This window comes from Pyrgilauda ruficollis, unplaced genomic scaffold, assembly GCF_017590135.1.
Source record: "Pyrgilauda ruficollis isolate IOZ18807 unplaced genomic scaffold, ASM1759013v1 scaffold165, whole genome shotgun sequence".
Taxonomy (NCBI): Eukaryota; Metazoa; Chordata; class Aves; order Passeriformes; family Passeridae; genus Pyrgilauda; species Pyrgilauda ruficollis.
In genome coordinates this window covers 521,207-546,614 of record NW_024515320.1, presented here as the reverse complement: position 1 = coordinate 546,614, position 25,408 = coordinate 521,207, and the positions used below count along the sequence as shown (strand labels likewise).

At 60.0% G+C, this 25,408-nt stretch overlaps 3 protein-coding genes across 15 annotated transcripts in view; 1 reads left to right on the top strand and 2 right to left on the bottom strand.

The window, feature by feature from the left end:
- Positions 1-71: 71 nt before the first annotated feature.
- On the top strand, positions 72-8,545 carry ALPL (alkaline phosphatase, biomineralization associated). 3 transcript variants are annotated; one of them, XM_041463420.1, is made up of 12 exons: positions 72-206; positions 1,066-1,157; positions 1,229-1,348; positions 2,347-2,459; positions 3,043-3,217; positions 3,305-3,480; positions 4,745-4,888; positions 5,030-5,099; positions 5,755-5,889; positions 6,534-6,725; positions 6,808-6,927; positions 7,026-8,544. In XM_041463420.1, the coding sequence occupies exons 2-12, from the start codon at positions 1,100-1,102 to the stop codon at positions 7,274-7,276; spliced, it is 1,554 nt and encodes a 517-aa protein (XP_041319354.1). In that variant the 5' UTR covers positions 72-206; positions 1,066-1,099; the 3' UTR covers positions 7,277-8,544. The 3 variants fall into 3 exon arrangements, with proteins under 3 accessions (XP_041319354.1, XP_041319356.1, XP_041319355.1); XM_041463422.1 differs by having other exon boundaries at positions 87-206; positions 1,019-1,157; positions 7,026-8,545; XM_041463421.1 differs by having other exon boundaries at positions 95-179; positions 7,026-8,545.
- Positions 8,546-8,785: 240 nt separating this feature from the next.
- On the bottom strand, positions 8,786-17,673 carry LOC121351348 (RAP1 GTPase activating protein). Of its 4 annotated transcripts, none has more exons than XM_041463417.1 (21): positions 17,112-17,672; positions 15,681-15,855; positions 15,551-15,593; positions 15,404-15,442; positions 15,133-15,318; positions 14,345-14,439; positions 14,191-14,269; positions 14,050-14,103; positions 13,887-13,970; positions 13,708-13,808; positions 13,502-13,631; positions 12,902-13,057; positions 12,754-12,825; positions 12,586-12,672; positions 11,966-12,103; positions 11,045-11,295; positions 10,891-10,962; positions 9,992-10,085; positions 9,832-9,913; positions 9,684-9,751; positions 8,786-9,603 (listed from the first exon to the last, which is right to left on the bottom strand). In XM_041463417.1, the coding sequence occupies exons 1-21, from the start codon at positions 17,635-17,637 to the stop codon at positions 9,595-9,597; spliced, it is 2,541 nt and encodes an 846-aa protein (XP_041319351.1). In that variant the 5' UTR covers positions 17,638-17,672; the 3' UTR covers positions 8,786-9,594. The 4 variants fall into 4 exon arrangements, with proteins under 4 accessions (XP_041319351.1, XP_041319352.1, XP_041319350.1 ...); XM_041463418.1 differs by lacking the exon at positions 8,786-9,603 and having other exon boundaries at positions 9,612-9,751; positions 11,045-11,154; positions 11,227-11,295; positions 17,112-17,671; XM_041463416.1 differs by lacking the exon at positions 8,786-9,603 and having other exon boundaries at positions 9,612-9,751; positions 17,112-17,673.
- Positions 17,674-18,323: 650 nt separating this feature from the next.
- Positions 18,324-25,408, bottom strand: part of USP48 (ubiquitin specific peptidase 48) — a 30,876-nt gene continuing 23,791 nt past the window's right edge. For 2 of the 8 annotated variants that reach the window (XM_041463355.1, XM_041463356.1), the window contains exons 19-27: positions 25,111-25,221; positions 24,358-24,488; positions 23,591-23,697; positions 21,665-21,769; positions 21,095-21,250; positions 20,814-20,939; positions 20,113-20,161; positions 19,966-19,992; positions 18,324-19,867 (exon numbers count right to left, since the gene is read on the bottom strand). In XM_041463355.1, the coding sequence (XP_041319289.1) occupies positions 19,845-19,867; positions 19,966-19,992; positions 20,113-20,161; positions 20,814-20,939; positions 21,095-21,250; positions 21,665-21,769; positions 23,591-23,697; positions 24,358-24,488; positions 25,111-25,221 (835 nt within the window). In that variant the 3' untranslated portion in view covers positions 18,324-19,844. The other 6 variants (XM_041463358.1, XR_005954778.1, XM_041463357.1 and 3 more) reach the window with 6 other exon arrangements.

Below are 25,408 nucleotides of genomic sequence, written 5' to 3'. Positions count from 1 at the left end.
GTTGTGGCCTTTTCTCCTCCCGCCCCCCCTTGCTGGCAGCAGGGGGAGGGTGGAGGAAGGGGAGGAGGAGGAGGAGGCGAAGGCCGGGTGCGGGGGGATTTAAGGGCTCGCGGTCCCCCCGGCCCGGCCTCCTCCCGCCGCCCAGAGGGACGTGGGTGTAGGGACCCAAGTTAGTGCGGGTACGAGTGTGACAGCCCCCATCCCCGGTAAGGACCCCCGGGGGCCACCGCTGCCACCCCGGGGGAGGGAGGGAGGGAGGGAGGGAGGCTGTCCGGGGAGCGCGGGGTGAGGGGGCGTGCGGCGGCCGGGAGGTGCTGCGGGGATGCGGGGGTGATGGGAACACGAGAGTGCCATGGGGACACGGGAGTGTGGTGGGGACGTGCGTGTGCAACAGGGACACGGAGATGCTACAGGGACTTGGGTGTGCAACAGGGACATAGACGTGCAGTGGGGCCACGAGCATGTGGTGGGCACACAAACACGGGATGGGGACACGGGATTGCGTGCAGCAAGGACATGGATGTGTCATGGGACTTGGTCATGTGGGGACATGGGTGCACAACAGGGACAAATGCAACAGGGACACAGGTGTGTGATGAGGACGGGGACAGGGGTGTGTGATGGGAACATTAGGGACATGGCACATACAGGGGACGTGGTGGGGACACGGGTGTGTGATGGGACTGCAGATGTGCAGTGGAGATGTGGGATGGGAACACAGAGGTGACAGGGACACATGATGGGGACACACAGGAGGTGCACAAGCACATGATGGGGACATGGGCATGGAAGGGGAACACACATTTGATGGGGACATGGCCATGTGGTGGGGATCTCACTGTGCCACAGGGGCTGTCCCAGCTGGGGTTGGTGACAGTGAGGTGTCACCTCATGGGACTGATGGCCAGGGAGGCGGGGGGGGGGGGGAAGCTGGCATGTCCCCAGGGGGGTCACATAGGTGACAGTGTAGGGAGGGGACATTTCTTTCCGTCCTCGCTTGGCTGACCCCGGGCCAAAGGTCTCGTTGGGAAACTGAGGCACGAGCCGGTGCCACCCACCTCGCAGCTCTCTTCTGGCAGCACCCGCTCAGCGCTGCAGGATGAAGGCTCTGTTCATCCTCCTCCTCACCCAGCTCTGCTCGGCATCGCTGGTCCCAGGTAGGTGAGGTTTGGAGGGGCAGCACCCCAAAAGCAGTGCTGTGGGGTACTATGAGCCCGTTCCCCTGCAGAGAGGGAGAAGGACCCCGAGTACTGGCGGCGGCAGGCGCAGGAGACCCTGCGGAACGCGCTGCGGCTCCAGCGCCTCAACCAGAACGTGGCCAAGAACCTCATCCTCTTCCTGGGGGACGGTGAGATGGGATGGGAGCACCCACCCCAGGGTGGGGGCAGCGGGGCTGGGGGACACGGGGGTGATGAAGTTGGTGCATTAAAGTGGGTGCTGGGACAAACTGGGGCTTCACGCATTGGGTGTTGTGGAAAAATAGGTGCTGTGGTGAGTTGTGTTCTGGGATAAACTGAGTGCTGGGATAAACTGGGGTTCCAGTAAATTGGGTGTTGGCACGAACTGGGCTTGCAAAAAGATCTGCTAGGGTAAACTGGATGCTGCAATGAACTGGATTTACAAAAAAATGGGTGCTATGGTAAATTGAGTTTACAGTAAACTAAATTTATTTTGTGGGTGCTGGATAAACTGGATTTGCAAAAAAATATTGGTTGCTGCAATCAGTTTGGTTTGTGTTAAGTTGGGTGCTGGGGTAAACTGGGTGCTGGTATGAAGTGGATTTAAAGTTGAGTGCTGCAATAAATTGGGTTTGCAAAGAATATTGGGTGCTGGGGTGAACTGGGTTGGTTGCAATAAACTGGGTGCTGGCATGAGCTGGGTGCTGCAATGAACTGGGATTGCAGTAACCTGGTGCAGGGATAAACTGAATTGGCAAAGAATTGGGTGCTCGGGTAAACTGGTTTTGCCATCATTTGAGTGCTGGCATAAACTGGGATTGCAATAAAGTGGGTGCTGGGATAAATTTGGTTTGCAAAAAAATTGAGTGCTGGGATAAACCGTGTGCTGCAATGAATTGGATTTGCAAAAAGTTGGGTGTTGCAATAAACTGGGTTCTGTGACAAGCTGGCTTTGCAACTGGGATAAACTGGGAGCTGGGATAAACTGGCTGCACAATAAACTGGGCTTGCAAAAAATTGGTCGCCGTGATAAACCGAGCGATGGGATAAACTGGACGGCGGGCTAAACGGGGTCTGCAGTGAGCGGGGATGAGCGGGGTTTGCACGGGGCGGGCTGCGCTGCCCGCCGCCGCCGGGCTGTCCGTGCGCGGCTGACGGTGTCCCGCAGGAATGGGCGTCTCCACGGTCACGGCCGCCCGCATCCTCAAAGGGCAGCTGCACGGGCAGGGCGAGGAGAGCCTGCTGGAGATGGACAAGTTCCCCTTCGTGGCCCTGGCCAAGGTGAGCCCCCCGGGGCACCCACGGGGACACGACACCCACCGCAAGGTCACGGGCGGGCGGCATCGACCGAGCCGAAATTAGGTCAGGGGCGGGCGAAGGCAGCTGGCTCCGGTGCCCGCTGGCCGTGCCAGGGGCCGGCCGTGGGAACGGGGAGGGGGGCAGGAGGAGCCCGCCGGCTGCGGGACGCCACGGGACCCCCCTGCTTCTTCTGGGCTCGTTTTGCTGAACAAAACATTTAAAAATAATAATTAAATTTGAAGCCAGCAGCCACCTCCATTCACCCCGTGGGGATGCCCGTGGCACTGGCTTCCATCTGCCTGCCAAAAGAGGGACTGAAAAAAGGCTAAAAGCAGCAAAATGCAGTGTGGGGGGATGTGCCCCCACAGTGGAGGGAGCAGGGGGTGAAATGGGGGGCAAAGGGCAAAAGAGAGGGGACACAGGTGGGATGGGGGTCTGGTGCAGCCAAACAGCGCAGGGAGGGAAGCCCCAGGGTGGGAATGGTGGGGCTCTCGGTGGCACTGGTGGTGGTGGAGACAATGATGGTGGTGATAACGATGGGGTTTATCCATCTCCCACCTTCCAGACCTACAACACCAACGCCCAGGTGCCCGACAGCGCGGGCACGGCCACCGCCTACCTCTGCGGTGTCAAAGCCAACGAGGGGACGCTGGGGGTCAGCGCCGGTGTCACCCGGGACCGCTGCAACACCACCAAGGGCCAGGAGGTGACCTCCATCCTCCGCTGGGCCAAGGAGGCAGGTGAGGGACAGAGGGACTCCTGGGCAGGAGGTCCAGCGGGTGGTTTTGGGGGTGTTCTCAGCATTGTCCCCTGAAATGGTGGCGCAGGCAAGGCCGTGGGCATCGTCACCACCACACGCGTGACGCACGCCACGCCCAGCGCTGCCTACGCCCACTCTGCCAACCGCGACTGGTACTCGGATGGAGAGATGCCCCCGGATGCCCTGGAGGGGGGCTGCAAGGACATCGCCCGGCAGCTGGTGGAGAACATCCCTGACATCGAGGTAGGGATGAGGAATGTGCCCCACAGTCAGGGGGATGGGACCAGGACAGCCTGGGATGGGGGTTGGAGTCATCCAAGGGTGGGGACAGGGCCGTGGATAGATGTGTGACCAGGATCACCAGTGGCTGAAGAGCCAGGACTCCCAGGAGATGCTGGGCTGGAACCACCAGTGGTTGAAGAGCCAGGACTCCCAGGAGATGTTGGGCTGGAACCACCAAGGGGTACAGGGTCACGACTGTGAGTGGGTACAAGACAAGGACCACCCCTGCAGATGTGAGGCTGAGACCACCCATGGGTGCAGAACCAGGACCACCCAATGGTGCAGAGTTGGAGCCCCAGCAGATGGGGGATCAGGACCACCCATGGGTACAGAGTTGGGACCCTCATCAAATATGGGATCAGGACCACCATGGGTGAGGTACCAGCACTTTCAGTGGACATGGGACCAGGAAATTCAAACATAGGTCTTGGACTACAAGCACCTGTAGGATCAAGCCCCAGACTCACAAATCCATCTTAGCCTCCTCCTTTTCCCATAGTTCCCAGACCCAAAACTCTTCCTTTTTCCCCCAGTTCTGCTCCTTACTGTGGATTTATGCAAAAATTCAGCACTGTAAATAAATCTTCTTCTGTCCTTCAAAATAGCCCCAAAGCAAAACATCCCAGCCTGTTATTTAGCTCTTTAATAGCCTCTTTTGCTGTTTTTTTTCCCTTTAATATAATTTTAACTCCGTCCCAGGCTGGAAATAATTATATAGTGGGGAAAAGACTTTTTTTCCCTTCTTTTTTGTTAATAATTTTGGCGTTGGTGTTTTGCAGCTTTATAATTCACCTTCTAAGCAGAGAAAGGGGGAAAAATACAAAAAAACCATAAAATCTCTGCTAGGTTATAAATAACAGTGGCCAAATAAATCAGGCTCCAAAGCAAACAGGGAGAGCTGCGGGATGGGGCTCCATCCCAGCGGGTTCATGTGGGGATCCCGATGTGGAGCATCCTTCCCACAGATTGGGGAAAAAAATATTCAAAAAGCCAAATCCCTGCTGAAAATGGTTATTTTTGTCCTGGGTTTTAATTAATAGGAAGATATTCAGAGTTATTTTGAGCAAGGTGAAATTCCTCGGGTGTTTTTGCCCACGACTCCAGGGCTTTCCTGGACATCCCGCTCCGCCCCTTCGGGGTCTTCCCCCATTAAACCCCAGCTGGAGGGGGAGATTTAAAATAATTTTAAATTATTTAAAACTAAATTTCCACCCCTCTTTTGCAGGTCATCCTGGGTGGCGGGCGGAAATATATGTACCCCAAAAACGTCAGTGATGTGGAATATCCCCACGAGGAGAAGCAGCGGGGCACCCGCCTGGACGGCAGGAACCTCGTCCAGGCGTGGCGGGAGGCCAAGCCCCGCGGCAAGGTGACTCTGGGGGGTGGCTGTGCACACACATCACCCCCCTGTAACCCTGCAGAGTCATTCCTGGGGGTAGAATATCTTGGGGAGCGTCTCAGGGATGGCAGAAGCAATGGAGAGGTGACAATGCCTGTTCCCTGTCCCCAGGTTGCCGAGTACGTGTGGCACCGGCGAGGGCTGCTGGCACTCAACCTCAGCCGCGTCGACTTCCTGCTGGGTGAGTCCATCAGCTCACCATCACCTGGGTGCTTTAGGGGGACCCCTGTCCTGTCCTGGGCTGCTGGGGCAGCTGCAGTGGCCAGTTATCCTCAAAGGGTGCTGCTGCCTCCAAGGAATGGGGGTGCCCTGTCCTGGACATGCTGGTAGCTCCCAAAGATGGCTCTATTCCCTTGGGGATGCTGGTACCCCCCAAATGATCCTGTTACCTCTCTGGGGATGCTGAGACCCCAAAGGGATGCTGTTACACCCCGAAGGGTGGTGTTCCTGCTACCCTCAGGGATGCTGGTGCCTCCCAGAGGCTGCAATTTCCCTGGAAATGCTGGTGCCCCACCCTGGGGACACTGGTGTGCCCTCAGGGATGTGCTGCCCACCAAGGACAATGTTACACTCCCAAGGATGCTGCTGCTCCCACCCTGGGACACATCTCCCTCCTCGGGATGCAGTTCTTTTGTCAGCAGTGAAATTCCCATCCCAACTGGAATGTGGAATCCAGCGGGGCAGGAGGAAGGAAGGGCTGGGATTGTCCGGTTTCTATCTAATCTTCCTGGATCCAGTGGTGTGTGAAACACTTGAGTCAGCACAAGGAGCAGGATTTGGCCCCCCCTTTTTCTTTTGGTGGAAAAGGATGTCTCCAGCAGTGTCCCTGTCCCCAGGCCTCTTTGAGCCAGGGGACATGATGTACGAGCTGGACAGGAACAACGATACAGACCCGTCCCTCAGCGAGATGGTGTCCGTGGCCATCAGGATGCTCCAGAAAAATCCACGAGGGTTCTTCCTCCTGGTTGAAGGTGGGAGTTTCATGGGGGTGCAGAAATGTGGCATAAAAGGTGGCAAGGGGGGGGTGAAAAAAGGGGGGATTCGATAAAGAGGGGTGCAAAAGGAGAATAAAAGGGGTGATGGGGATAAAAAAGGGGAGGAAAAAAGGGGGTGATGGGGTGCAAAAGAGGGTACAAAAAGTTGGGGAATTGGATAAAGGGAAGGTACAAAAAGTGAGGATGGGAAGGTGGAAAAGGGTGATAAAAGGGGTGATGGAAGAACAAAAACGGGGATTAAAGGTGATGGTGTAAAAAGGGAGGATAATGGGGAGATAGAGTGCAAAAAAAGGGGATGACAGGGAGGAAGGATAAAGGGGTAGTAGGGGATACACAAATGACAGATAAAGGGGATATGAGGGTATGCAAAAAGAGGGGGAACAAGGGCAATGAAGGTGCAAAAAGGGAGGGATAGAAGGGGTGAAGGTGGAGTGCTAAAATGAATAAAGGGTAGGGGGATGAAAAGGAGACATAAAGGGGCTGATGGGGGTGCAAAAGGGAGGACGTGGGATGTAAAAAGGGAGGGATAAATGGGGTGATGGGGGGATGCAGAAAGGGAAGAAAGGGGGTGGCAAGGCTGGGAAGAGGAGGGCAATGCCGAGCGGTGCCGGGTTCCGCAGGCGGCCGCATCGACCACGGGCACCACGAGGGGAAGGCAAAGCAGGCGCTGCACGAGGCGGTGGAGCTGGACAGGGCCATCGGGCTGGCCACGCGCCTCACGTCCACCCAGGACACGCTCAGCGTCGTCACCGCCGACCACTCGCACGTCTTCACCTTCGGCGGCTACACGCCCCGCGGGAACCCCATCTTTGGTGAGCACTGCTGGGGGACACCCTGGGGACAGCTCGGGGACACCGTGGGGATTCCGTCCTGCTGACTGTGCCGCACCGCCAGGTCTGGCCCCGATGCAGAGCGACGTGGACCGCAAACCCTTCACCTCCATCCTCTACGGCAACGGCCCTGGCTATAAAATCGTGGCGGGCGAGCGAGAAAACGTCTCTGCCGTGGATTTTGGTGCGTATGTTTTGGGTCAAAACCCCTTAAAATCACCCTAATTTGGCTAAAAGGAGCTGGGTTCTTAAACGGTTCTCACTTCTGCTGTTTGCCCCCAGCACACGCCGACTACCAGGCGCAGTCGGCCGTGCCGCTGCGGCAGGAGACCCACGGCGGCGAGGACGTGGCCGTGTTCGCCCGCGGGCCCATGGCCCACCTGCTGCACGGGGTCCACGAGCAGAACTACATCCCCCACGCCATGGCTTACGCCGCCTGCATCGGCTCCAACCGAGGCCACTGCAACGCCGCCGCCCGCCCCGCCACCCCCCTGCTCCTGCCCTTCCTCGGCCTCCTCCTCCTCCTCTGCTAAAGTGCCTCTTGCAAATCACTGAGGGGGATTTATTTTTAATTCATCCCCCCTTTTTATTTTTCTGTGGACAGCAGCGCCCGGGAAAGAGGAGAGAGAGAACAGAGAGACTCAGCGGAGCAAAAGCAGCCGCCGGTGGTTTGGTGCTGGGAGCTGCCTCTGTAAATACATGGTTCCTTCCCTATAATTAGCAGCGTTCCCTGGCCTATCCCAAACCCACCGCGGGATTTGGGATGGCAGCTGGAGCCTCGGCGGATAAAACCCCCTCTTTGAGCGAAACGCGATGGGGCTGGGTCCCAAAATGCCTCTGCGGTCCCTTGGCTGAGGACTGACCCTGGTGCCCAACTCGTCACATGCGTGGGGAGCCAGGGACCACACGAAGATGGGAAAAAAAATTAACTCATTGGGTTAATTTGTCCCTAAACTTGGGTTTTGTTGTCTCCTCAGTGATTTATTTTGTTTTAAAATTCTTCGGGTTAAAGCAATTTGCTGCCCCGGGAGGGATTTGGGAGGGGTTGGGGCTGGGGTTGTGGAAGGGGGGTAAGGGCAGCAAAGCGGGATGTGAGGGGTGGGACGCCCTGGGACACGCCCTCTTCTTTAGGGTGAGGTAATTAGGGGGATAATTAGTAGGTGGGGTCACAAGGGGAAAGGGCTTGCTCAGCTGGAGGGGTGCTGGGAGCGACGCTGGGTGGGCAAAGGGTGCTGGGAGCCGGCAAATGTCACTGTGCTTGTGCCAATGTCACCGTGCATGTGGGTCCGGTGCCTTGCACATGCAAGTGTCACCGTGCCAGTGCCACTGTGCGCTTGCAGACACTGCCTGAGCTGAGCAAAAGGTGCCCTGTCTGTGCAAATGTCACTGTGTCACTGTGCCTGAATTCCCTGTGCCATGTACAAAAGGCACTGTGCATGTGTGACTGTCACTGTGAGTGGCACACCGTGAAAATGTGCAGTGCAAACACGTGCCCAAGTACCTGTGCTTGTGCAAATGACCCCTGGCATGTGCAGAAGCCCCACGGTGCCCCTGAGCTCCTGTGCTTGTGCAGATGGCTGAGAAAACACTGCCCTGCCTCCCCCAAATCCCCCCCAAGCCCCCTAAACCCCTCCCTCATTTTTCATTCATTCACCAGTTTTATAATTAAAGGTCCAGTTCCTCATTAACTAGGATCCTCCAGAGCGGTGCAGGCTCTGACCCTGGCAGGGCAGGATTTGGGGGCTCTGACCCCAGCAGGGCAGGATCTGGGGAGCTCTGAGCCTAGCAGAGCTGGATTTGGGGGGCTCTGAGCCTGGCAGGACAGGGTTTGGGGGGCTCTGACCCCGACAGAGCTGGATTTGGGGAGCTCTGAGCCTAGCAGGGCAGGATCTGGGGGGCTCTGAGCCTGGCAGGGCTGGATTTGGGGGGTTCTGACCCCCCTTTGCCCCTCCAGCATTGCCGACATCGCCGGATCCCAAGAGAGGCCAGCTGCTGGCACTTCCCAGAAGTCGGGCAGCCCGGGCTATGTTTAACCACTCCCGGGGTGCCGCGTGGTTTTTGGGGGTTCAAAGGGGTGGGAACCACTTTCCCTTGGCCGGGGGGTTGGCAGGACGCCGGTGGCCACGGGGCCGTGGCCAAATGCCACTCCTGACGCCGGGCTGACCAGCAGAGCTGAAAGAGGCACTCTGGGGGGGCTGAGGGCACCGCCTGCCATATTTTGGGGTACTTGCAGCACCCCAAAAATAGGGACCATCAAAGAAAGGCTTTGCTCGACCTGGCTGCTGTGAAACCCCAACGCTTGGCTGAATGTCTCCCCAAAATTAGTGTTTTTACAGCCCCCACTGATGTTTGGAGTTTTGGGGACCCCCTAGATATTGGAGACCACCCCCACTGTAGCGATAAATAAACCTTTATTTTATACAGGACTCACGGGAAACACAAACACAGTTTGGGAGGGTGTGAAAAAATATTCCTCCCCCTCCCCCCAGTTCCAGCCTCCAGCACATTCCGGAACTTTTGTCCCTTAAAATAAAGGGGGGGAGAGGGAGCTCCACTTTGGGGTTACCCTGGATTTGAGACCCCTCTTTTTTTTTTCGGGGAGGGGATGATGCTGGGGTTGGACCCACTCTTTGTTTTGGAGTCACGGCAGAGGGGAGGCCCCTTTGTGGTGCATCACCCCCTCACCCAAAGGGTTTTTGGGGTGACAGAGATTGTCTGGAGGGGGGCACATCCCAATTTTTTGGGGGGGTGCCCCCAAATCCTGCACCGGGGACGATGGCTTCAGCTCCTGGCACGGGGGTGGCACACAGAGGGGGGTGAAGCAGTGACACCCCCGCAGGTGGGGGGGTGACTATGAACCCTGTGGGAGGGACATCAGTGGGGTCACCCTAGTGTGGGCACCCCCATCCTGCACGGGTGGAGGGGGGCAAACAGCCTCACCGGGTTATGGGGGGGCTGCTCCAGCTGGATTTTGATCTCAGGGCAGGAGGGGTCAGGTGGGCGGCGGCCTGGGGCAAACGGGGGGATCGTGAGCACCCCGAGGGGTCCCCCAGCCCCGCGGTGCCCCGAGCCGGGGGTGCTGGGCTACCTGGGGGCGTCCCGGGGGGGTCATCCGGCCAGGGGGTGTCAGTGAAGGCGTCGCGGTGGCTCCCCGAGGGCGAGCGGCTCTCCTGAGGGGGCGGGGGGGGTCAGAGGAGTGCTGCCCACCCCAAACTGCTCCCCCGGACCCCCCCCCGGGCTCCCCGTACCCGTCCCGGCTCGCCGGGCTCCTCCGCGGCGCTGCCGAAGCTGCTGGCGCTGGAGGAGGAGCGGGAGAAATCCGGCGGCTCCGGCTTCTCGGCCCTGCCAGGGACAGTCCCCAAGGCCAGGGACAGTCCCCAAGGCCACAACAGGCTGGCACCGCGCCTCGTGGCCACCACCGTGGCCCGCTGCGATGCTGTGCTGGCCCCGGGACGCCCTGTCCCCACACCACCCCGTCCGGGACATTGGATCCTCATGTCACCCTAGCGCCGGCATGTCCCATCCCCGTGCCACCCTGTCCCCACCCCATCCCATCCCTGGGAGGTCCCAGCCCCATGCAATCCTGTCCCCATGTCTCTTGTCATCATACCAACCTATCTCCGTGCCATGTGTCCCTGTGCCACCCACCTTCATGCCAACCTACATCCAAGCCACCCAAGTGCCAGCCCACAGCCCCCTGCCACCCCGTCCCTGGGGCACACAGACCCGGTGCCACTCAGCCGTTGGGTGAACCCGTCCTCGTGCCACCCTGTCCCTCTGGTGTCTTGTTCCCATGCTGCCCTGTGCCAGCCATCCTGGTGCCACCTTGTCCCTGTGCCACCCCACCCCGCGGTCACTCTGGCCCACTGCATTCCTTTGCTGTCCCATCCCTCCGGTCCCGGTGTCGCCTTCACATCGCCCTGTCCCGGTGCCCATCCCTGTGCCACCCCATCTTGGTGCCACCCTGTCCCTGAGCTGCACCATCCCAGTGTCCTCCAGACCCCACGTCACCTGGTCCTGGAGTCACCCCATACCGGTGCCACCCTGTCCCGTTGCCACAGCATCCCAGTGTCCTTCAGTTCCCAAACACTCCCACCCCAGTGCCCTCCTGTCCCCGTGTCCCCGATCCCGGTGCCAGCTGCGGGACCTGTCGGGGTTCCGGCGGCTCTCGGGGGAGCTGTGTGTGGAGCTGGAGCCGTCGGCGGCTGCGGGGCCGTCCCTGCGGGGAGGAGACGGCAGTGAGGCGACATCGGGAGGTGACATCGGGAGGGGACAGCGGCGGTGCCGGTACCGGCGCTCACCTGCCGGCCGGCGCCTCCTGGATGCTCTCGATGCCGATGGCGCTGGAGCGGCGGGAGCCGAGGGGGCCGGGCCGCCGCCGCGACGGGCTCTTCCCGGGCACCAGCAGCGCCTGCGGGGCGCCGTTAACCGGGGGGACACCGGGGACCGGGGGGATGCCGAGGGGGGACAGAGAGGGACCCACCTCTTCCACCGAGCCCAGCCCGATGGCACTGCCGCGGCGTCCCCGGCGGCTCCCGGGCACCAGCAGCGACTGGGGGCGGCAGCGCGTCACCGACCGGGGACCACGGGGCGCGGGGAACCGGGCACCGGGAGGGGGACCGGACACCGGGGAGGGAACGGAGTATCGGGAGGGGAACCGGACACCGGGAGGGGAACGGGGTACCGGGGGGATCGGACTCGGGGGGGGAACCGGGTATCGGGAGGGGAACGAGGTACCGGGAGGGGAACCAGTACCGGGGGTAAACCGAGTACCGGCGGGATCGGGCTCCGGGGCGGGGCGGAGCCAAGGGCAAGATGGGAGTGGCTTAAAACAAGGGGCGGGGCTTAATACGCGGGGCGCGGTCCGCAACCTGGGCGGGGCTCATGCCGATGCTGGGGGCGTGGCCTCAATGGGTGTGGTTTGTGACGAAAGGGGCGGGCTTTGCGACTACGGGGCCTGTCCGGTCCGTGGGGGCGGGGCCTGTTATGGGCGTGGCCTCAGCCGCGCTCCTGCAGATCGGCTGCGCGCGCAGGGGGCGGGGCCAAGGCCCGGGGCGCTTTCACAGCAAAGAGGCGTGGTCAACATGGGGGCGTGGCCAGTACCGAAAGGGCGTGTCCTGGGTGGGGACTCACGGGCGGGCCCGGGGGCAGGACCCGGGGGCAGGACCGGTCCCGCGGTGCTGCGTGCGGGGTGTGGGGGGTGCGGGACCCCCGCGCCCCACCTTGAAGGACTCGAAGAAGCCCGGGGCGGCGCCGCCGTTGTCGGGGCGCTCGTCGTCGGGGCCGAGCCCCAGCATGGCCTGGCTGCGCGCCTGCAGCTCCTCGTGCAGCGTCTCCAGCAGCGCCGCCCGCGTCCGCTCCTGCGAACCAGCCCGCACTGCTGCGCCCACGCGAGACCACCCAGCCCGCAACCAGCCCGCAACCAGCCCCGCACCCGCCCTTCACTCAGCCCCGCAACCACCCCTGCACCCAGCCCCGCACGGCTGCGCCGTGCCAGACACCCACCCCCGCACCACAGAGCCGCCACCCACGCAGGACCAGCCCCCGCCCCGCTGCACCCACGCGAGCTCATCCCCCGCACACGGCTGCGCCCACGCCAGGCACCCACACCCCAGCGCAGCGCTGCGCCCAGGCGGGGCCGCCCCTCGCAGCCCCCTCCCCACCGCCCTGCTGCCCCCCACGTGAGACATCCCCTACCCCGGGCACCACCCCAGACGGGCACCCAGCCCCTGCCCACCCACGCGCAGCCCCCACGGTGTGTGCACGGCACCCATGGCACCCACGTGTTGCCCCACGGCTTGCCCAGCCCCTCCGGGTGCCCCCCAGCACGCCGTGCCCGCACCTCCAGCTTGGCGAACTTCTCGGCGCGGTAGCAGGCGTACTCGGCGTTGATGAGCTTGGTCAGCAGGAACTCCTGGAACTCGGGGCCCTGCGGGTGGGGGCAGCCCGGGTGGGTGCGTGGCGGGTGGGTGTCCCCAGGGGCTCCCCGGCGGCCCCCACGGGCGCTCACCTTCCTGAAGACGGCGGGGTCGGGCAGCGGCGGGCCGAAGAAGGGCACGTCGTCACGGGCGGTGACGGAGACCTGTGGCGGGTGGGGGGGTGACGGGGCACCCCGCGGGCCCCCACGGGCACGGGGACACTGAGGCACGGGAGGCTACCTTGTAGAGGGTGCCCTGGGTGCCCCCCTGCTCCAGCTGCACCACCACGAAGGCGTGGAGGAAGTTGGAGGCGATCATGTCGGGGACGAACGGTGTGTTCTCGTCCTGGAAGACGATGGCCACGATGTCGTTGCCGATGTGACGCTTCCGCTGCAGCTGTGGGGACAGGTGGGGTGCAGACGGACACGGGGGGACACAGGGGATAGGGTGGGACACAGCAGGACACGAGGTGGTCACACCAGGGCATCAAAAGGAATGAAAGCCCCTGTGCCCCAGAGATGCACTCCAGCCCCCATGGGTGCTCCACCAGCCCCCTGCACCCACAGCTGCCCCCTGGCACCCATGGGTGCCTTAACAGCCCTCTGCATCCCAAAGATGTTTTTCCACACCCATGAGTGCTCTGCCATCTCCTGGGCCCCACAGATGGCCACCACCACCTACGGGTGACCCAGGAGTCCCCTCCATTCCATGGGACATCCCCAAAGCCCCCACAGCCCTTCCACCCCATAGAAGCGCCCCAGGACCACCTCCCACCCCCTGCTCTCAAGCACCCAAGTGTCCCCCCCGTCCTTTCACCCCCCAGCCCCCATGGGTGCCCACCTGCTGGGCATCCCCCTCGGTGTAGGGCAGTTTGGTGGAGACGTGGAACATGATCTCCTTGTCACGGAAGTGGCAATAGACCGACTCGCTGCCTGTCTGTCCGTGGGTCACATCCAGCCCCCCTCGGAACCTGCGTGGGTGGGTGGGTGAGACAGGCACCCTGACCCCGAGGGGCCTTCCCCCTCCCCCAGCATCCCCTCACGCACCCCTTGAAGTCCCGCAGCTGCACCCGCTGACCCAGAACCTCAAGGAACTCGGCGAAGGCCGGGCTCTCCTCCGTGGTGCCGAAAAGCTCCTCCTCGGAGGTCTGCAGTGGGGTGGGGATGGGCGCCAGCACCCACCCAGGGACTCCCCCCACCATAACCCCACCCACTGCACCCCATACCTGCCCCAGTTTTTGGTAGATGACCCCAAATTTGAAGTGGTTGCTCAGCACGTGCTCATCAAAGGCGAGGATGAGGCGGGATGCCTGCGGGTTGGGGAGGGGTCAGAAGCTGGGGAGGGGCACCCACAGGCGCCCAGGTGTGCCCTCCCTGCACCCCGTTCACCTTGGGATAGAGCACGGGGTAGAAGCGATCCACGTTGACATCCTCGCACACCAGCTGTGGGAAGGAGGGGTGCTGCCTTGGGGGGCCTGGGGCTGGGGGCACCCATGGGTGCTGCTTGGATTTGGGGGGGGGCGCACCCACCTTGGCCATCTGCACCACGTTGGGGAACTCGGCCAGGCAGGAGATGGGCACCACATCATGCAGGGTGCGGGCACGGGTGCTGCGGAGCGAGGAGGGGGTCAGGGGAGCCCCCAGGGCAGGCAGCTCCCGTGGGTGCCTCCCGCAGCCCGCTCACCGCAGCAGCAGGTGGAGGTGCTCCTGCTCGTCGTACTTGAGCGAGAAGACGAGGTGGCCCAGCGCCGGGTCCAGGGAGTAGTAGTTGAAGTGCTCCTGTGGGAAGGAGCAGAGCAGCTGTGGCTGAGGGCGCTCATGCTGGGGGCACTCGTGACATGGGACACCTGTGTCCATGAGCACCCACATCCATGGGACACCCGTGTCCATAAGCACCCATGGGACACCCTTGTCTGCAGGATACCCAGGCCCATAAGCACTCATTCCCATGGAGCACCCGTGTCCGTGAGCACCCATGGAGCACCTGTACCCTCAGGTACCACCTATGGGGCACCTTCACTCAGAGAGCCTCACACCCCTTGGGGCACCCAGGTCCTATGGACACACAAACTTATGGAGCCCCCATGTCCATGCAAACCTGTGAAGAACCCACGTCCATGGGCACCTGTGCCAGAGGCTCTCCTGCCCATGGAATCCCAACACCCACCTCCTTACCACCCACCCCATGGAGCACCCATGTCCACAAGCAGCCACATGCCAAAGCACCTGTGTTTATGAGGTCTCCATGTCCTTCATTCCCATGGAGAGCCCACCCCAAGCACCGTTGCCATGCCCATGGATACCCACACCCATGAGCCCCCATGTCCATGGCCCATGGAGCTCCCATCCCCATGGACACCACACCCATGTCCAGGAACACCCGAGCTTATGTGGTCTCCAAGCTCCTGCCCATCCATACCCACGGGACATCCCCTGCCCCAGATCCCACACCTGCAGCACCCAGGGCCTCACCTTGCCCAGGAAGTGCTTGCGGTAGATCTTGGCCGTGTGGTTGCCCTCCAGCTTTGCCCGGGTGCAGGGTACCGGGGTGGGGGGCGAGTCAGGGGCCCCGCTCAGCTGGTGGTTGGTGCCCTCAATCCAGTAACCCCCGAACTGCGGCAGGAGGATGAGGGGGAACGGCCCCTCCCGGCCCAGCACCTGCGCCCACAGCCACGGTGGGTGCTTTGGGCACCCCCCACCGGCCCAGCCAGCAGCCCCCGGCCCGCACAGCCCTCTGCTCTACCTCGTGCACACTGGGGTAGGGGATGTAGTCCTCCTCCGTCTGCAAGACAACGGAGTGGTGACGGCCACCGTGGGCGGTGGCGTGGGTGATGCCCATGGTGGCACCCCGGGGCGCTGGTTGCATGCCCCCCAGGCCAACAACACCTACCTTGAGTGGTGGGGGGATGGCATGGCGCTGCTGGGCCATCCTGCTGCCCTGGGGAGAGAGGGGCTCTGGGTGCCTGTCTCCCCGCCTTGGGGTGGGCATCCTCGGGTGGGGGGCACCCACGGGTGCTTACCTCGGGGTTGGGAGGCGCTGCTGGCTGGAGACGCGTCCTAGGTGGTGTGAAGGCGTGCAGGGGGGCCCATGGCGCTTCCTGGGGAGAGGAGAGCTCCCCCGCAGCCCCTCTCCGGGACGCCGGGCCAGCAGCCTCACCCCTGGAGCCAACTGATGGCAGCGAGCCAAGTGCCACCCTGCGGGTGCCGGGGCCAGCGGGGCGGGAGCGGCGGGGCGAGGTCACTGCGAGGGGACCGCGGGGACCCCCGGAGCCCCCGCAGCCCCACCCCCCCCGGAGGGCGCCCTCTGCCGGCGGGAGGCGGCGGCGCGGGGCAGCACCACGGACAGCGCCGGGACCCCGCCAAGGTGGCACCGACCCCGTGGGGTGGCACCGACCCTGTGAGGTGGCACCGACCCCGTGAAGTGGCACCGACCCCGCAAAGTGGCACTGACCCCGTGCCCGTGTCACCCGTCCTATGAGATGTGAGCATGCCCGTGCCAGTGGCACTGACTCTGAGCCAGTGTCACCGGCCCCGTGCCAGTGGCAGCCCTCTTCGTGAAACTGTCACTGGCGCTGTGCAAGTGCGGTCATTTTCGTGCCAATGCCACCGACCCCCTGCCCAGGGTCTCTCCCCGTGCAAGTATGATCATTCCTGTGCCAGTGTCACTGCCCCACGCCCGTGTCACCAGCCCAGTGCAAATGTCGCTCTCCCTGTGGCAATGTGACCGTTCTCGTGCAAACGCCACCGGCCCCATGCAATGGCACTGTCCCCATCAAACAGCCCTGGTGCAAATGTGACCCGGCCCTGTGCAAACACAATGACGTGCAAGTACGTCCCTGGCGCAAAAGGGACCCTCGTGCAAATGTCACCGTCCTGTGCAAAGACAGCCCGGTGCAGGTGTGACCCGTCCCCGTGCAAAGACAGCCCGGTGCAGGTGTGACCCGTCCCCGTGCAAACACAGCCCCGTGCAGGTGTGACCCGTCCCCGTGCAAACACGGCGCTGGTGCAAACACAGCCGCAGCCAAGCACAGCCCCGTGCAGGTGTGACCCGTCCCCGTGCAAGGTGTGACCCCGGTGTCCCCGTGCCAATGCGACATTGCCACCTGTCCCCGTGCAAACGCGACCCTTCTCCGTGCACCCCCTGGACCGCTGCGTGACCCTGCCGGGCTGGGGGCGACCCTGGGGGGCTCCCCCATGGCTCCCCACACCCCCCACATCCACGGGGGGTCTGTCCCGGGAGGGTGGGGGGAGCACCGGGGGGAGATGTCCCAACCCGGGTCTTTTCCCCCAGGCCCGGAGCGTTTCCCCCCCCATCCCCTCCCCCGGTACCGGCAGCGCTGAAGGTCACGGGCGGACGGACCCCCCGGTGCTGCGGCGGGGATGAGGGGACATCCCCAGAGGGGGGTCTCCGGGGGGACAGCGGTGCCCGGTCCCCGCAGGGCGGCACTTACCGGGGGCGGCGGGGCCGGGCGGTCCCGGAGCGGGGCCGGTACCGAGCGGAGCCGAGCGGGGCCCCGGCGCTCGCTGCCACCGCGCAGCGTCACGTGCGGCGGGGCGGGGCGGCCCCTCCGGGGGCGGTGGGACCGGGAACCGGTACCGGGAACCGGCGACCGTACCGGGAACGGCCACGGGCACCGGGAGCTGACCACCGGCCACGGGCACCGGGACAACGGCACCGGGAACTGAGATCCGGAACTGGGGATCCCCCCTCCATCCCTGATGCCACCCCGGCACCGCCTGGGTGTCCCCTCCTTCCCCAGCGCCCCGGGCCCCGCAGGGCGGGGGACCCCCCAAACGTCGCCCCGGGACCCATCGCCATCCCCCCGCCCGCGGCTGGCCCCCGGGGACGGCTCTGCCCATCACCCACATCTCCCCCAAATTCGGCTCACGGGGCTGCCCCCCGGCTCTCCCCGGGACCCAGAGCTGGCTCCCCCGTCCCCCTCTGCCCAGCCCTGGCTCTCGGCAGACCCCGCTCATCCGTAGCCCCCCTCCCCGGTACTCAGGGACCCCCATCTCCGTCCCCGGTGCCCAAGCCCCTCCTCCCCTACCTTTGCATCCCTGGTACCCCAGGACCACCCCCCATCCATAATTCCCCATTCCTGGTACCCAGAGTAGCCCCCAGCCTTAACCCCTCCTCTCCCACACCCAGGATGGCCCCCATCCCTACCTAGGACCCCCACCCATAGCCCCACAGGCCTACAGCCCTGTCCCAGCTCCCACCCTGTCCCCTCTAACTCCCATCTCCAGTACCCAGGCCCCTCCGGTCCCTCCCTGGCACCCAGAGCCCCCCATGCCCCAAGGCCTCTCCCCCCACCTCCAGCACCCATTTGTCTCCCCCAGGGGCTCAGAGGGAGACCCTGGCTCGGAGGGCCCCAAGGAGGGGCAGGGACCCCACCCCAGGGACACACCAGGTGGGGACAGGGGTCCATGTGACAGGGCCAGGGCCACCAAATACTGTGCCCAAGCTCCATAAAACCTATACCCTCCCTGTGACAGGGAGGGGGGACTCCTGCTCCAGCGGGGTCCCTCTTGCTCCCAGCCCATCCCGCAGCGCCCACATTCCTTTTTGGGACAGCTCCAAGTGGGATTTATGGGATAATCACCTCCACCTTGCTCCAACACCCTCGGCCCACGTGTCTGCACTGTAACGAGGCTGCCACAGCTCCAATGACAACTTTAATCCGATAATATTTGCAAATAACAGACAAAACAGGAATGGGGCTCTGGCTCACACCTTGCACCTGCGTCCTCCGCCACAGCCCTGGAACACCCCACGGGATCCCTTCCCACAACAGTGTAAGCTCAAGGAAGAGAATTTTTTATATATAACATTAAAAAAATTAACAGCAACTTGAAAAGATGGAATTTCCAAGGAATATGTACACAAGCGAGTGCTTCAGGTTGGGAAGAAAAGCCTCCTGTGGCTTTGGCATGGAATTTGCCATGTCTATACCTTGGGAAAGACTCCACGGGTTCAAACTGCCCCAAAATATCACTTTTTAGGAAATTCAGAACCCCTCAAATGCTGCTGCTTCACCCCCAAACCCAGCAGGGACAAGGGAGGAAGGCGCTGGGCAAAGAGCAGCTGGAATTCTTCACATAAAACACTGGAAATCAAAACTAGTAGGATTTTGGGCATGGAATTTTGGCCCACATCCTCTTCTTGCAGCCCAAATTCCTGCAAACCTTGAAAAAATAAAACTGATGCGATCTCTGCATTGTATTTTTCTGCAGAAACAAAGGAAAAGGTTGGAAAGGAAGAGGATCTCTAATAAAAAGATCCCTTGGCAGTGCCCAATGTGGATCCGTCTGGAAGTGGGATACTATTTCCTGCTAAATATTAATGGGGAGAAAAGTTTTCTGGGAGGTGTTAAAAAAAGGAAAAAGAAAAAAAAAATTAGTGCATTGCTGAAAAATGAGGAGAGAGGAGTAACAAAACCTCTTCCCATGGGAAACTCAGCACCCACCCGCACCCCCTGGCCAGCTCCGACTGCCCTGAGCCAGGAACACTCCCAGCAGCGCCAGACTGGAGGAAAATGTTCTCGAGAGTCATTAAAATATCCCAAATTTCTAAAAAAACCCACAGTTCCCAGAGCCCAGGTGGTTACTGGATTGTCCAAGGTGTGGAAGTGACGGCGGAAGGATGCGGAGAGGGGGCGGCTCCCAGCCCCTGGCAGGGCTTGGGAGGCAGATCCCAGCTTCCATTTTGGGTTAAGAAAATGAAGTTTTGTTGTCTGAAAGCGCTAGAGACATTCCTCACGAAGTCACAATTCCTTCCATGCTGGACTGAAAGCGTGAGAGTGGATCAAAGACAGGATTATCCTAAAGAGTGACTGCAGAGGGACCAGGATGGGCTGGATCTCCTGCATCACCACCCCGCTGCGGCCGGGCCGGGGGACACGAGGGCTGCCCCTCGTCCCACACACCAACTGCTGCTCAACTTCCCAACCTTCCTGTTCTTTATTAAATAAACCCAGGAACGCTGTCCTGAAGCAGGATGTCCTTCAGTGCAATCTGCTTTGACATAAGGCATTTGTTTTGTTTTTTTGGGGAGCAAACGTCTCACGATGGATTTTTGCCTTCTGGAAGAGTCAAAAAGTACTGTATCCACCTGTTTTTATTCTTTTAATGCCCTACCATGTGACAAATCCTCTTCCCTTCTGGTCGCTCCTCTTGGAAAACCATCAGTGGCCAAGTAAACCAGTCCCTGGGAAGGAAAGACACCACCAGAAGATGAGGAGGGAAATGGGATGGGGGTGGGATTCATGCGAGGGGATACAAAGGGGGCAAAACACCTGGACTCACCTTTAAATCCCTCTTCAGGCATACAAACTGGGATGGAAAGGGAAGGCAGGCATTAGAAGTGGCTCTGAGGATTCCAAGCCTCTGACAGGAAGCGTCACAATCCCCATTTTCCACCTCCCCAGCCCCAGCCCTTCCCCACTCTCTCACCTTGCATAACGTCGTCCATGGCCGCGTAGTCCGCGATGGGCTCGTCGGCCTGGGAAGGACAGGGAGCAGGAATTAACCAGCACAGGGCCCTGGGCATCACAGCCCTGCTCAGGAGGAGCAGGGAACAGCTCTGCTGCCCAAACACTGGGAACTCCATGCAAGGACTCACTCCCTGATTTAGCTGTGTTTTGGGCTGGTACCCGCAGATCTCAGCAGCTGTATCAGCTACAAAGCACTCTTGGAAATAAAAGAAGGGGGGTTTTCTCCTCCAAAACAAAGATAAAAAGGATTTACCTCCTCCAAAAGAAATAAAATTAATGATACTCCTCCTCCAAAACAAGAACAATGAGGATTTTCCTCCCCTAACCCAAAAACATTAGGGCTTTTCCTCCTCCAAAACAAAAGGAAAGGATATTCCTCTTCCAAAACAAAAAAAAAAAATTAAGGATTTTCCTCCTCCAGAACAAAAAGCCAAAACAAAAAACCCCTCAAACACCCAAGGATATTCCTCCTCTGAAACAAAATAAGGATTTTCCTTCTCCAAAACAAAAAACAATAAGGATTTTCCTCCCGTAAGACAAAAAAATTAAGGATTCTCCTCCTCCTCCAAGGAGCTCCCCGAGGAGCTGGCTCCAATTGACTCCATCTCCACACCCAAGCCCACTCGGGGCTCCCGGCTCTCCTGATCCCTCCCCTGGTACCTTGAGCAGGATGACAGACTCGGGGATGACTCCCAGGCTGCCCAGCGTGGCCGTGTCATCGCTCAGGATCTTCCCTTCCAGGGACAGGTTCTGGTCGAAGGGGGCCACGGAGAAGGCGTGCATGATCTGGGGACACACGGACACCTCACCCCGGAGCTGCGGCTCCTCCCGCCCCTGCACCCATCCCCAGCTCCTGGGGCAGTCAGACCCTTCCCCTCTGCCCCCTCACTCCTCCTTTTGTGTTTTTTTTGCCTCATTCCTGGCAGGAGAGCCGGCCTCACCTGGATTTTCAGCTCTTTCAGGGTCTGGTTGGCTGACACAAGCAGCGCTTTCTCCCCCCGGACCTTCCGGTGCCGTGTGCTTCTCCTGATTCCCTGTTTTTGGTAAGTGATGTAGCTCTGGTGGGACAGCTTCTGGCGTTTCGTGCCACCATTGGCCTGGAGACGAGGCAAAAAACGAGGAGATTGAGTTGTTTGGGGATACACACAACCTTCCCAGATTCCAGAGTGTTTTGGGCCAACTGGTCACGCGAGGGAAGGCAGGAAGTGATGGAAAACCCCTTGGAAAGCCAATTGAAGCATGCAAGTGTGGAGATGACCAAAGGATTTGCCTTCAAACCTCAGTTCCTAGTCCTAATGCCAACGTGGGGCAGATTTCCATGTGCACATGAATCCCTATCCATTGTTAATCTCTCCAAACCCAGCACTGGTATGGTCTGACCACTCAAATGGCAATTTGAGACACTTTTCTGCTGCCAGCGAGATGCAGAGGAGGAGGGTGGTGATCCCATCATGCTGACTCAAGAGGACGATACAAAAATCAAGGAACCTGATGGGATTTTTCATCTCTACCTGGTTAAAATCGGGATCTTGCTCCCCCTCTGGCTTGTTTTCCTCCCTTTCCTCTTCAGCTTCCGAGCTGCTCACGTTCAGCTCTGGAGCCACGTCCTTCATTACCTGGAGTCATAAAAATCATTCTCCGTAACCAACAGCATCCACAAGGCCTGTCCCACCATGGCAAACAGCTCCCGGAGACCTCTGGGTGCCACCTCCATCCAGAGAGCCCAGGAATAACCCTGGGAGCTGCTCCATGAGTTCTGCAAAGGCTCCTCCACCCTCCCCCCAGCTGTGTGGAACCTCAGTGGGATTCAGCTCAGGAATCCCCCTCTGTGGAATTGCAGGTGCTTCCTGCCCTCCTTTCCAGGCAAAGGAAAGTCCCCCGAGCCCCTTTACTGATTCCTTTCCCATCAGCTGGCTGATCCAAGTGTATTACAAAAGCCTCAACATGGAGAAAGTATTTTTTGTGAATTAAGACATTTATCCGCCCCTACAGCACCATTACTTATGGGGCTGGAGGTTGTCAGCAAATGAAATCTAAATAATTTACACAAATAGAAAAATAAAAAGGTTGTTCAGGCCAGTGAAAGTCACTCCAGGCATAGATCTGCCTGCATGTAAATTCCCAGCTATGCTGTAGCTGGAACTGGGCTTTGCAGGAGCCCAGGAGATGTGGATGCCAAGAGCTCTCTTCTCCATCAATGTATTTGCAATTAATGATGCAATTCCAGCTCCCAAACATTCCCCAGAGCCCTCTGAATTCCAGCAGTGCCACCCTACAATGACTTTATCTGGATCAGGCTTCCCTCTGCAGCAACATTCACCCCAAGGAAGAACCAGGTGGTGCAGAGGAGGGAGGAAAAGGGGTGAGGGGCTGGGAAACACTCCCTGATTTTGCAAAGCCAGCAGGAAGGGCACAGTGGCTCCCAGTGCTGCTGACAGTGATCCTAGCCAGCATTCCTGCTGCTTCCCATCCTGCCGAGGCTGCCCTGTTACTGGGGGATCTCGTGGGCACGTTCTCACCCCCTCTCTCCAGCTCCAGCTGCTCACAAAGAATAGCTCCCTGTTTTTCTGCCAACCCCACGTGTGAGCACAGGCCTGTCCAGTGCCAGAAAAATACAACACCCAACCCTCTCGTGCAGCAGAGCCAAGAGGGATTCAGGCTGGGGATTCAGGCTGAAAGCCCGTGGCTGAGGGCTCCAGACGGTGCTGCGTGATCCACATCTCACATCCAAGGCAGGAGCCCATCCAGCCTCCAGCTCCCTGTGGTTCCCCGGGCTCCAGCACCTCCCTGGGATTGGCAGGGAGGTGGAAATCAAGGAAAGGCCAAAAAAACCCACCCCACAATCCAAAGGTGCAGAGATTGTTTTCATCTGAACTTGCCCACCCTTGGCTCCCTTCTTAAGGGCCTTAAGGAGGGGGGGTTTACCAGAACCAGCTTTGGGTACTTGGAAAACCAGTTCTAGAGCTGATGCTGACACTTAAGACCAGTAAAAGCAAAATTCACAGCTTCAGAGGATCCTGAGAACCATCTCCAAGTTCATTGTCTCACCAGCACTGAGGAGAAGAGCTCATTTCTATCCAGGAATTAAAATGTCACTTCAGCAAGAAGAAAGGAAATGACAAATATTGGAGGGGGAGGAGAGCAGGTACAGCCTAGGGACACAGCTAAGACAGAGAAAACAGCTGGGAGCATCCCTGAAAACACAGATGATTTGGTTTGGCAAAAGGCAGCCTCGAGGAGATGGAATTTTCAGAGCCAGAATGTCCCAATTTGCTGGCTTTGCCAAAGCTGCCTGGAGCTGCAGAGCTGGGGATTTCTGCCCTCACCACCACCATGGACCAGCAGGATCCCCGCCAGTCCTGGGGACACGGGAGCTGTGACAGCCCCTCAGGGCATTCCTGGAGCCTGGCTGAGCAGGGATGGGGGACAGTCCCTACCTTTTTGTTGTCCACCACTTTGTGGATGTAGATGGTGGCCTGGGTGTACTCGCGCAGGTCCCGCTGCTGCTGGCACAGGAGCCCTTCCCGGCACTCGGGGCACAGCTCTGGGCACACACCAAGGGACAAAACATCTCACTGCTCCAGCTCCTCAGAGGCCCCAGTGCAGGGCCCCTCACTGCTAACCACATTCAATCCCACAGTGGTTTGGGCTGGAAGAGACCTTCAGGATCTCATCCACCCCTGCCAGGGGCAGGGACACCTTCCACTATCCCAGATTGCTCCAGGCCTTGGACACTTCCAGGGATAGGGCAGCCAGGGATGGGCACCCTGTGCCAGGACCTTCCCACCCTCACAGCCAAGAATTTCTCTGCAATACCCCACCAAACCCTGCCCTCTGGCAGTGGAAGCCATTCCCTGTGTCCTCTCCCTCCAGGCCCTCATCCCACATCCCTCTCCAGCTCTCCTGGAGTTCCTTTACACCCTGGAAGGGGCTCTGAGGTCTCCCTGGAGCCTTCTCTTCTCCAGACTGAACATCCCCAGCTCCCCCAGCCTGGCTCCAGAGCAGAGGGGCTCCTGCCCTTGGAGCACCTCCGTGGGCTCCTCTGGACTTGCTCCAGTTGCTCCACATCCTTCCTGTGCTTAAGACTCCAGAGCTGGACACGGCATTGCAGGGGGGATGCTGCCAAGCTCTGAGTTTCCCAGTGCCCCCCTTGGACTGAGGTTTCTGGCCCCAGGAGCCCTTCCCAGGAGCAGGGGTCACTCACGGGGCTCGGAGGCGTAGCGGGCGCCCTCGGGGCCGGCCCCGGCTGCCTGTGTCCGGGTGATTTTGATGACGTGATCCACAACAAAGAGTTTTTGGATCCTCTCCCACTCGCTGGGCCATATCAGAGCTATACTGTGCAAAGGAACAGGCAGGTGCTTTATGACATTGGAAAAGCCAAGCCCTGAACTCAGAAAAAATCCCTCCCTCTTTGGCTTGTTGGTCTGTCAATGAAAGGAAAACTGCAAAATCTGTCCAAAACCCAGCTACACGGGAGGGCCTGTACACCCAGATAACAGCAGCCTGTGATTAGTGACACTTGTGCTCCCGTCGTGCCGGAGGGAGGGATGGAGGAGGAAAGGAGTGGAAGATCTCCTACTTTTAGTGCTGCATCACTGCAGAAGCAAGGCTGTGGAGCATGAAGTCCAGCCCTGCAGCCATCACTCCGGGGGGGAAGGCTCACGGAAAGCAAATTGTAAGGAAGCAGAATGTTTCTGCATTCTGGCCAAATCCAGAGTGGTTATTGTCAGGAACAAACCAAGCTGAAGGAAGCTCTATTTTCCTGACCCAGCATCCTTGGACAGTTTAAGTCTTGCCTTGCAGGAAGGCTGAGGTGGCTCTGAGAAAGCCTTGGTGTTAATTTTAGGGGAAAGGATTACTCCTCATCTTGCTGTGGCTCAGCAGCAGGAGCATTCCTTTGGGAATGTTCTCCCGAGGCTCCTGGCAAAAGGAAAGTGTGTGAAGGGAAGGAACTCACTGTTTGGAGTCTTCTTTGGTCATGGAAGCAAAGGTGAACATGAGCCCCCCGTGGGGACAGAGCAGGACACTGTTTGCTATGGAGGACACGGGGCTGCATCGCGTCGGCCTCCTGCAAAAGGGAAGAGGTTTGGAAAGCTGCATCAGGTTATCCCACCAAACCCCCCACAATTCTTCAGGAAGACAGGAAAAAATCACAGGTGAGTATTTACACAAGGCATTCCAACACGGAATAGTAACTGGTAGTGATGAGGAAATCAGATCTGCGTTCCTCTGCGGTGCAGAATGACTCTGACCAG